An 11503-nucleotide genomic window follows, 5' to 3' on the forward strand; every position below is an offset into this window, starting at 1 on the left:
CCACAGAATCTAACCCACCCTGTGTCAGAGTGAGAGGGGCGTGTAAAAAGTCAGATGCAAATCCACACCTCACTGTAACAACCAGAGTAGATATACAGGGAATACCAACAAACTACATACCACTGGTCAAAATGCTGCAATTTAGTTGATATTTTTAAAAAAGTAAAATAAGAAGATATATCACCCGACCGTCTTTTCTGGCAACAGTCGTCCAGATTGGATCTTAAATTTTTAACTTGAGGTCAAAGGGATTTTTCTCAGTGAAAAAAAACCTGCAGTTTGGCTTAAAATACATTATTCATATGTTACACCGATTTCCAGGTATACAGATAGACTATTTGAATTTGTTGTTATTATTATTATACTATAAACTACTATTAAAATGCTACTACCTTGAAGGAAAGACACCATGTGTCCAGTTAAATATTGTTGTTGGTTTGTCGCAATTGTCAGGCTATCCTACAGCGTTAATTTTTTGAGTGAACTTACCCCACAGTGCAACCTAAACCAGTTCAGTCTGAGCCTTGTGCGATATAAAAATAAATAAATAAACCCTATCAGTTCCTCTCTGGTTAAGAGCAGATGAAACATTTGACAGTTGGACACGTCTGCGCCAACACCAGCAGACATTTAAATAGTGACATTGCCATCTAGTGGTGATTCCAGATATTAATGCAAAGTTTTTATTTTTTGTATGGCGGTTATTTGGGAAAGTTAGCAACAACTAGTGAAAGTTTCCATAAGTTTTTTTTTTTTTTCCTGAAGGTTAATTTAAATAACATTTGAAGAGCGGGGATGTTCTCATAAGGCCGAGACAAATAGCCTTAGACAAGATTTTTCAAGAACCTCACCTTCATTCAGAAAACATCTCTAAGATTTTTATTTCTATTTAATTTTGAATCAGTTTTTTAAAATTCAGTTTACTATCATTGTATTTTTATTGCGATATGAACGTATTTATCAAAGGCAAATTTTTTGATCAGACTGACAAAGAAATTAAAATCACATCAATATTTTTGATTGAATTGTAACTGTTTTAAAAGTGCACGATATAATTTCACATGTATATTTTTAGCCTAGTTTTTAATTTTTAATTTTACCAGCATGTCTGGAACATTCAAAGAAAATTGTTGTGGTCTTCTTTAAAGCTTATTTCTGGGATTGCATCGGGGATCTGCTCCGAACCATGATGTTCACAAACGACATTGTAATCTGTAGTGTGAGTGGGGAGCAGAGGTAGTGAAGGTGGATGAGTTTAAATACTTACGATCAGCCATCCAAAGCAACAGAGAGAACACACGAGAGGTGAAGAAGAGAGTGCAAACAGGGTAAATGGGTGGAAATTAGTCTCAGGGATTTACGATGTAAAAGCAATTTTATCACTCAAAATAAAAACCTCAGATATAAACTAACCAGTAATAAAAATAAAGTATCTCACATTGACCCTAAATCACCAACAGGGGGCATTTTTTGCCGCCTAATGAAAAGGATTCGCCACCTTTCCCAGCAGCACTTCATTTCCCGTGATGCTCCACTGTTTGAAGCGGTATCCGTGGAAACGACACAGGAAGTGGCGCGCAACTGTTGAAAAATGTCTCACAAACTGAAGAGGTGGTTTTGATGCTATTATTTGTCACCAGCCTTTAAAACGGCGTCTAAAGACAGCTTGGTGGGCGTTTCTCTTTATTAACCGGAGCTCCACGTTGTAAAAAGTATGTTTTTTCAGTTTTAACTTGCCTTTTAGCCTAAGATAGCTCAGCCGTACATCCTAGTTTAGTGAAAGTTACAGAAGCTTCGCCATGGGAATGAGAGTTAACAGCTAGCTTGTTCTTACATACTAAACACTTTTGGTAAATGAAACGTGTGCAGCCTTAACGAAGTCTCCTTGTCGTATTGTTTGTGAGCAGATGTCGTTTGTGAGAGTGGGGCGTCCACAGCAGCACGCCAAAGGAAAAAGGCCTGTTCGCCCCAAGAAGGCAGCAGCTCAAAGAAGAGAGTGGGTGGTGAGTATTGACAGCTGAACAAATACTAGAGACATATGAAGGCCAGTCACAACTAAGCAGGCAGTCTTGTACTTGTACATATTTCTGTGCAATTAGAAGACAGTCTACTCTTGCTTGCTGTGAATCTTCTCTACCATAATCTGAAATAGAAAGGTATGAGGAGAGATTATTTGTTTTCTAGAGGTTACTCAGATCATCAAGGAATCTAATTTCTTGCTAAACTAAAGAAACATGTTCATGGTGTAAAAAAACAAACATTCAAGCTAACCTTTTATAAGTTCCTTTATTTAGCCTGTCTAACTTCTCAGCGTTTTGGTTTCAGAGCACTGTCAACGACCTCTCTGTGCACAAGCTGACACCTGCGGAGCTGGTAAGGTGCAAGAACATTTGCACTTTTTATTTTTTAAGTGTTATTTACTGTACCTTGGTCTCAAGATTGTCTGATTGTTCTTCTGGTTCAGAGTCATCGGCATGAGCTCCACAGGTCTCACAACAAAGCAGCAGCTCAGTGGGAGCTGAAAGAGAAAGCCCTGAAACGACGTCTCAGGCACGCAGGGAGCCCTGCACCCCTGGACCAGGCCAGTCTCAGCATCATCAGGGAGGTAAGTACAGTGCTGTGAGAATATATATATTTGCTCTGTTCCTGATTTTTCAGTTTCAGCATTGCACGTGTATCTGTATCTTTTTAGTGGCTCTTACAGTGTTGAGTTAAACTCAGTTGTGTGGCGTTGCTGCAGGTTTTCTCTGATCAGCTGCTGCTGCAGGATGTGTTGGCCCGTTCTGACAAAGCCCTGGCTGTGGTCAAAGACCTGTTTGGAGATGCTCCACGCAGGCACACCGGTATCTGGCAACTTGTTTTGTGTGCAGATAAACAGATGCAGTGACTAGATAGAATAACTTCTTGTCCATTGCTTTATGTCATTGAGATACCCGATTGTTGAACATTGGGTGTTTGTCCCAGTATTTTCATTTTGAAGAGCTACAAATTCTCTCTGATGGTTGCATAAGTATTGCTTTATGTCTAAATGTTTTTCCTCAGGACACCCCAGAGTGACTGTGGCTCCAAACTGTGACTCTGACTCAGAACTGCCTGTTCTTCAAAGACCAGATCGTCCAACTCATCTGTCTCTCCTCAGCCAGTCAATGATGGATCAAGAGGTGTGTGTGTGTGTTATTGAGACTGTCATTAGTAGCTTCATAATACAGCATGTGCAATGTATAATCTAAAGAACAACAACTATGCTTATTAGTTTATTTTATTTCTTTTAATGATCTAAACCCTATATTTAACAGAAAACACTCCAGAGGTAACATATCCAATGCTTACACTGATTAAAAAAAGTGTATTTTTAAATACTATACACCGTTTTGAGTTTTTATTTGCATTTTACACAATTACAATGATTTATTTCAGGCTCTTAATGAACTGGAAGCTTCAGAGGACGACCACAGAGACGATGCCCGTCCTTCAGCCAGTTCAGAGTATCATGTAATCCGAAGGTGCTAATCCCTGCTAACTGTTATACACTACAACAGTGACAGAGATGCTGCTGTCACTATTAGATTGCTCATAACGCTTTTTTGCAGGGTCAATGTACAAAAGATGAAGGCGCAGCCTCGGGCTAGAGTGTCACAGCAACACAAAGGTCATCATCACAGCTGTCACCGTGGAGACAAGGATAATAGTCCCGTGACACCCTGTACATCAGACAGGGCACCAGCTCAGAGAGGTAAGATAAACAGATAATCAGAAGGTCTTAGTGCCATTAGAAGTGTGTTATATTTATTTTAAGTAGTGATCAAGAAATCATTTATTACAATCTGGCATTAGACGTGAAAATAAACACTTATCTAATGTCATTTCAGCTCTCAATGCCACCGTGGCTGTTCAGCGTGTTCGGTCCAGACAGAGTCAGTCGGAGGACGCCAGAGAGGAAACATCAGTCCTGGTTTCTCAGGTTCTTAATTCTGAACCGCCTCAGAGCAAGTCAGGTAATATCTGCAAGGGATGGATTTTCTCCAAAATGAAATACTCTGTTTGGAGATGAGATCATGTCTGTTGTTCTTCTTTTATATGCTGAACAGACTGGATCGGTAATCACACCAGCAGAGGCAGGAAGTGTGTTTCCCAGGGTTCAGAGCTGGACGGCTCCTCTGTTGCCTCTCTCAGCGGGGATCAGTCCAGTCTGGGCCTGCTGCAGGCCATGTTGGGTCAGGTGGAGTCGGATTTGGACGCACTGAGCCCTGATACAGCACCAACATCTGCACAGAGTCCCAAAAAGCACAGAACACAAAGCCTTACTGGATTTTCTGTGGCCTTGGTCTCTACACTGGGACGTTTGGTGCACCTCCTTAAAAAGGTACTGCCAGATATCAAAAAAGGTTTTGTCACACAAGCTTGTGGAGATTATTATTCAAACTAAAGATAATCCATGCAGGCTTTACTCACATAAACAAAAAATAAGATCGTGGTACCATTATCACTGCATCTTTTAGTTTATAGGATACATTCATTTCTTATTAAATGTTGGTTTTATTTAAAAAGTCATGTCATTGATGGGGATGCAAGGAGACACGAATTCCTAGTTTGAAATCTTTAGATAGCAGCAAAACCACATTTTAGAAATGCTTGATCTGTAAAATGTTTGTTACTATTACTGATTTAGCATCACTAATGCTGAAAGTCTCATGTAAATATGCTGAAGCACAGTTCTTATCTTTTTCAGGGGTCTTCACATTAGGGCTGCTCAATTAATCGAATTTTAATCACGATTACGATCTGGGCTTTCAACGATCATTAAAAATGACTGAGCCGATTATTAGCCCCTCCCTCATTTATCCGCGACACCTTAAAGGCCGTCTGTGAAAATATTGTCGGGCATAAACCGATCCGTGGCGCAAAAAAGGGTGGAGACCGCTGATTAAGAGGACCCGAGGGAAGCTCGGAAAGCTAAGCAGAAGTTATTTGGAGAGGAGAGTGACTGCCGTTGGTTGAAAAGAGAGTTTAAAAAAAAAACAAAAAAACTTCAGTGGTGTTGCACACTATTTTATATTATTTTTTAAAAGTTATTGTTAACCCTTTAAAGCCGGTCAGAGCAGCACGCTCCGTTTTGCGTAACTATTTTTAAATCCCTGTAGAATCTGAACCGTGTAAGCTAGCGCAATAATTTGTTTTGCATATGAAACCGGAGGAGTTGTACTTACATCTGATGCCATCAGCTTGTCACGGTTTCGTTCCACATATAGCTTTGCAAAAACTGCATAAAAAGTGCTTGCAGGAACAAAAACATAATATTCCAGAAACACGCTTTGCCGTTACTATCAGCTGTTCGTAACACTTCCCACAGTAAAATGATGCACATGCTGTTTTCTTTGCAAATTTGCATCATAGGATTGTTTTTTGTTTTTCCTGCAGTATATAAAAATTGCTGTATCTCCAAAATAAAACTATGAAGACACTCAAAATAAATTTCCTGTGGTGGGAAACTATTTTTTTGCAACTTTATTGTATTTAAAGTTTTGAGGGATAAACCTCTTAAATTTCTCCAAGTAGAAATATATGTAAACAAAACAAAAACGATTTTCAATTTTTTTTGTAGTTTATTGCACTTTTTTGCAATTTATGTAATTACTATGGACTTAATGCATACATATTATTAAAATATGGGCTATAGCAGTTGTATTGATGTATAGCAACTTGAAATGCTCCCACAAATGGCACTACAGCATGTAAAAAAAAACAAACAATATAAGCTCTGGTGGACTTGGTTCTATGGTAGGTCTTAAAGGGTTAAATAAATATCGTCAAATAATCGTGATCTCAATTTCAGTGAAAATAATCGTGATTATCATTTTTGCCATAATCGAGCAGCCCTACTTCACATTAATAAATAGAATTAGTTTTTAAATTGTAGGGCAGGTTTGCTTTGATGCAAATATTTGCAGTCTGCTATATGTGTTTAAATCACTGTCTGCCTGTAATGTGTTAGAGGGAAGATGAAGCTCAGGAGGCGGCACAGGAGAGGAGAAAACTGGAGGAGGAGCTGAAAGCGCAGCAGAGGCTCATTGATGCTCTCACTGCTGAAACCATGACTCTGAGAGAGGAGGCTACAACCCTGCAGGTGGGACTGGGCTTAGGTTATTGTTACTCCATCTATGCTGATAAATCATGAGTTGGTGACGATGTGCCTCTCAGGCAGGGTTACAGCAGCGGACAGCAGAGCTGGAGCGGAAGTTGGACACAGTGGTGTTGGCGATGGGAGGGCTCGGACTGCTGAGTGAACACAGTGGCCAAACCCCACACTCTGAGGTTAAAGTTGCAGGTTTGTGCAGTCTGTCTGTGTATATTCTGTCCAGAGGAATTTGGTAAATGGTGAAAATGGTTTATATTTTGGTGAACTGTTGGTATACAGGCTGTCAGTCTGCGACGGGTGCTGAGCGAGTACCTGTTTCTTCTGCCGTCCTCCTCTCACCACCTCAACAGCGGGACCACTTTCAGCATGTTCCTGGTAACTTTCTCACTTCCAAAATTATTATCTGATTTCAAATATTCAGCACAGAAATGATTCACCTTGAGGCAGCTAATTTTTGTTTCTCGTTCTTCCACAGCAACTTGTCCTGCGCCACCGCACCAGCAGCTTCCTGCTGCGGATCTCCTGCTCTCCTATGGGGACCTCCGCGCTCACAGCTCAGACTCTAGTCTCAGCAGTCTGTCCCTAGTTCAGCTTCCCTCTGCTTCCTCGCTATCGCTGACCTCTGACCCTCTTCGCTCACAGAGGTCTCCGGGCACAGTGCTAGCTGAGATTGCTCAGCTGAGCAAAGAGACCGATCTTATCAGGGCTCAACTCAGCCAGGCAAAGGGCCTCGGGTCAGGGGTCAGAGAATCGCTCGACAGTGGCAATGAGAGAAGAGGGTCGAGCTGCAGCAGCACCGGGAGAGTAACACCTCAGAGCGCTGCAGAGAGCAGGATGTCCGGGTCCAGCTGTAAAGAGAGGCGGAGCCAGCATGTGTGGACTCCTGAAGAACAACAGCTGACTCAACAGGTGAGATTTAAGGGGTTGTTTGAAGCTCTCTGAGAGCAGCTCACCTTTTAGAGGTGGAGTAGTGGCTCCCCTGACTCCGCCTAACTTTCTGACCCTCCCTTCATAGCGTGATGGGACAGGTGCGTCGAGGAATGAACTGCGCAGAGCCTTTAGGTGGCCTCCTCATTCAGATTTAGTAATGATTCACATGCGGTGTGTGTCTCGTTCTTTGTTGTTTTTTTGTTTTTTTTGCTTAGGCAACATCACCCAACACTTTCAGTGAAAACAGCGTGGAGCAACGCCTCCTGGAGCTGAACAGGCAGAGCGCTGCAGCCCGAGGTCGACTGCTGGAAATAATCGAGCAACAGAAGCAAAGTGTTTCAGCCAGAGTCTCTCCCTCTATCTCCCCGATCCCAGCTTCTGCCTTCAGCCCGAATCCAGAATCCAGTGGGTAAAAGCAACATGTCGCTGTCTGTTTGGAGCACACATGACAGTTTAAAATCATTACGCCTCATCTTTTGCAGCGAAACGCCTGGAGGCATCAGAGCTGCTGCCCGAGCGAGAGCTCCGGTCACACAGTGGTGGCGGTGAGGGTGAGAGGAGGTGAGTATCAGATCGGCTCAGGGAGGGATGTTATGACAAATAACAGCAAGGTTCTTTTTACCATTTCTTTTCCAGCACCTTAAACAGACACAAAGTGATGATGTCAGGAAGAAGAACTGACTGAAGATCACATGATGTAGATGATTAATTATCTTTGCTGCAGGTTTGCTGGCTCTGATGCATCTTCTCACAGTTTTGAAAGAGAAACCAGGGATGGCAAAACACAGGTATACACACACACACACACACACACACACACACACACACACACACACACACACACACACACACACACAATGTGCATTATTTACATGTCGTTGCTTGGATTTGAAAAAAAGACTTTCTTTGTCAATAGATGGACAAGGAGAGAGCTCGAGAAGGCTGGTTTGCATTGTCTGCTCACGTGAGGTGACAAGAAGGACAACCCAGCATACCTGAAGATGTTTATTACGCAGAATGTTCTTACTATTTTTATCTGTTTTATTAATGATTGAATTAAAATGTTTTTACTTTTATACATTGTTTTTTTTTTTGTCTTCACTGTGACAAGTTTCTTTCTCCATTTGACGGACGTGACCCACATTTCCAATTTATTAGAATGAACTTCTGTTTGCCATTTCTTTGGGTTTTCCTCCTCAGTGTTACATCTGAGTACTCAGAAAACCCTACAGCTGAGTAATGTGTGAGCAGATGCAATTAATTTTTAATCTGTCTTCATTCAGTCTTACTTACTTGACTGTTTTTCCTTGCTGAGCAGTCTCGCTTTAATATGGAAGTTTGATTTGTGGTGGAGCTGTAATCTGCAAATACAGTCTGTATCTCCATCTGTTCTTGTTTCCACGTTGATAAAACCATGATGGTTTTATTTCATCATGCTTTTATTGAATCTGTTTTGTCCTTTTTCTTGGTGTTGTGGTTTGGATAGTTATCTGAAAAGAGCAGAAACTCTCTCAGATTGTTAAGTGGTCTAACAGGCTGATTGGAGAACCACAGCTGAATTTTCCTGTGCACCAGACAGTTACAGCGGTCAGCTGGTTTAATTTTTCTTGATGATCCTTTACATAGTGAGAATCGTTTTCTTCCTCCCGGACAAAGGTTTCTGGTCCCAAACTGTAAAACGACAAGGTTTTGTTTTCTGTTGTTTCTTCAATTCACGAGAACAAATAAGAGATAAGATAAGATAAAACTTTATTAATCCCTCGGGTGGGTTCCTCTGGGAAATTCGGTTTCCAAAAGCATAGCACCGACAGAAATTACAGAATATTATACACACACACACACACACACACACATATAAATACAGAGACATATATAAATAAAATAAAATATACGAAGGGGATAAATAGAATAAATAGGAATAAAAATAAAAATACAAGTGAATTGCACATTTCAAGTATTGAGGTCTATTGCACTGTTGACTATTAACAAAACTATTGCACAAAAGGTATTGCACAGTGAAGTGAAGAGGCACTACAGCTTAGTTGTTCCCCCCTCCTTTGTCCTCCTGTTTCCCCTCCCTCTCCCCTCCAGAGAGGAGTTAAACAGTTTGATGGCGTGTGGGACAAAGGAGTTTTTAAGTCTGTTAGTTCTTGTCTTGGGGAGAAGCAACCTGTCACTGAACAGACTCTTCTGGTTGTTAATGGCCGTGTGCAGAGGATGCCCAGCATTGTTCATAATGTCCAGCAGTTTTTTTAGTGTGCTTTTCTCTGCCACTGTCACCAGAGTGTCCAGCTTCATGCCGACCACAGAGCCAGCCTTCCTGATCAGTTTCTCCAGCCTGGATGAGTCCTTCTTTGCTGTGCTGCTCCCCCAGCACACCACAGCATAGAAAAGTACTCCAGCAACCACTGACTGGTAAAACATCCTCAGGAGCTTCCTGCAGATGTTAAAAGACCTCAGCCTCCTGAGGAAGTACAGTCGGCTTTGGGCTTTTTTATACAGGTGCTCTGTGTTGCATGACCAGTCCAGTTTATCGTCCACCCACAGCCCGAGGTACTTGTACTTGTTGACCACCTCCACCTCCTCCCCCTCTATCTGAACCGGCAGTGGACCTTCTCTGGACCTCCCGAAGTCCACAACCAGTTCCTTAGTCTTTGAGGTGTTGAGTTGCAGGTGGTTTGTGTGACTCCATGCGACAAAGTTCCTCACCAGACTTCTGTACTCCTCTTCCTGATCATCCCAGATACACCCCATGATGGCCGTGTCATCTGCAAACTTCTGAATGTGGCATAATTCAGAGATGTAGCAGAAGTCAGAGGTGTACAGGGTGAAGAGAAGAGGGGACAGCACAGTTCCCTGTGGTGCTCCTGTGCTGCTAACCACAGTGTCAGACGTGCTGTCCTGATCTAAATCTACCTACAGTTACAAATAAAATACCTGAACTGTAAAATGTTCAAATCAAGGATTCCCAGAACTGTAGTTTCTAACCCAGCGTCCACATAGAAGTTATTGGCAAATTGAAAAAGAAGGTTGGTTGCAAAGTGGTTTGCAGAAGAAACGGCTTAATAAACACAGCTGATATGAACTTTGTTTGTTGGATACATTGAAACTTATTTGAAATAATCATAAATGAATCATCTTTAAAATATACAAGACACACCAAAAATCATTTTAAGCCATCGCATCACCTTCTGTGGTGAATTTATCTGTTTGAGAAACAAACGGTTCTCAACACCAGTGGATTTATTTTTCACATGTTCCAGATGTGAAAGGTGGTGGTTTTAAACTTGGAAAACTGATGCTGTCCATTAACAGAATAGACAAGTTAACTACTTTCCCTTACTTTTGTTGGCTGAATCTCAATGTCGAGATGAGATACAGAGGTAAACACGTTTTTTAAGTTGGCGCTGTGATGTTGGATATGCTGATTTCTGTGTCTTGAGCCAGTAGTGAGGCGATGCTTCTTAATAGCTGTATTTTTGCTATGATGGCTTCATCAGGGACGCTGAAATTGAAAAGAAAACTTCCTGCTCAGCTGAATCATAGTGTGACATTGTGAATGAAATACCCAGTAATGAATTCTTGCACTGTGAGAGTCCCGCTTTAAAGCAAAGATGATTTCTGATGTCTGTCAGGCCACCAATCTGATCACCAAGAAGGAGCTGCTGACCATGGACCCGGACACAGATGATGGACAGCTGGTTTATGAAATCACCACAGAACCAAAGCACGGCTTCCTGGAGAGCAAGCTGAAACCTGGGAACCCCATTACCACATTCACACAAGGTACAGAAGCTCTCTCTGTGGCCTTTATATTTACAGCAGTAACATTTTAACTTATTAGATAACCCATCCCTCTTGACTTCTCCTCCCCAGACAGCTTCAGTCCTTGTCCACAAAAAGAGTCATTTCATCAAATTTATCCAGAGAGTCTGTATTTATAGTGTTGATCCTTCTTCTTTGAAACGTTTGCAACTCTCTGTGGCATGCTGGACCAATCAGGGCCAAATCCTGATTGGCCCAAAATATTATTTTGGTTAAATATTAACTATTTAAGAGGCTGAAAATACTTATTATTTATTTTATTTTTCTTTGTGAGGCTGAAAATACTTTTAAGTTTACTTAACATGTTGTCTACAGTTTCTGCAGTTCAGCTGTTTTCAGTTAAGAATGGATAAACCTCACTGTGTTTATGTTGAACCATTTTTGCACTACATTTTTTGTACTATTTTGATAACTACAGCTCCTAAATGGTCTGAGGCACAGTTTAATGTTGGCACTGAGAAATACACTCAACAAAAATATAAACGCAACACCTTTGTTATTGCTCCCATTCCCCATGGGATGGACGTAGAGACCTAAAATTCATTCCAGATACACAATATAACCATCCCTCCCAAACAGTGGTCACAAATCAGTACAAATGTGTGGTAGTGG

General features: G+C 41.4%; 1 protein-coding gene across 3 annotated transcripts; it reads left to right on the forward strand.

Annotated features, from left to right (window-relative positions):
• Positions 1-1533: 1533 nt before the first annotated feature.
• Positions 1534-8142, forward strand: spice1 (spindle and centriole associated protein 1). Of its 3 annotated transcripts, none has more exons than XM_026180831.2 (18): positions 1534-1712; positions 1908-2003; positions 2326-2373; positions 2465-2605; positions 2741-2843; positions 3043-3161; positions 3418-3503; positions 3591-3733; positions 3870-3995; positions 4089-4363; positions 5993-6124; positions 6199-6325; positions 6416-6511; positions 6612-7045; positions 7282-7471; positions 7549-7627; positions 7791-7854; positions 7983-8142. In XM_026180831.2, exons 2-18 carry the CDS (start codon positions 1908-1910, stop codon positions 8037-8039), a joined length of 2316 nt encoding a protein of 771 aa, XP_026036616.2. In that variant the 5' UTR covers positions 1534-1712; the 3' UTR covers positions 8040-8142. The 3 variants fall into 3 exon arrangements, with proteins under 3 accessions (XP_026036616.2, XP_026036617.2, XP_080162628.1); XM_080306502.1 differs by having other exon boundaries at positions 1642-1669; XM_026180832.2 differs by lacking the exon at positions 7983-8142 and having other exon boundaries at positions 7703-7821.
• The last annotated feature ends 3361 nt before the right edge of the window (positions 8143-11503 follow it).

The sequence above is a fragment of the Astatotilapia calliptera genome, chromosome 9 (assembly GCF_964374335.1).
Source record: "Astatotilapia calliptera chromosome 9, fAstCal68.1, whole genome shotgun sequence".
NCBI classification, from domain to species: Eukaryota; Metazoa; Chordata; class Actinopteri; order Cichliformes; family Cichlidae; genus Astatotilapia; species Astatotilapia calliptera.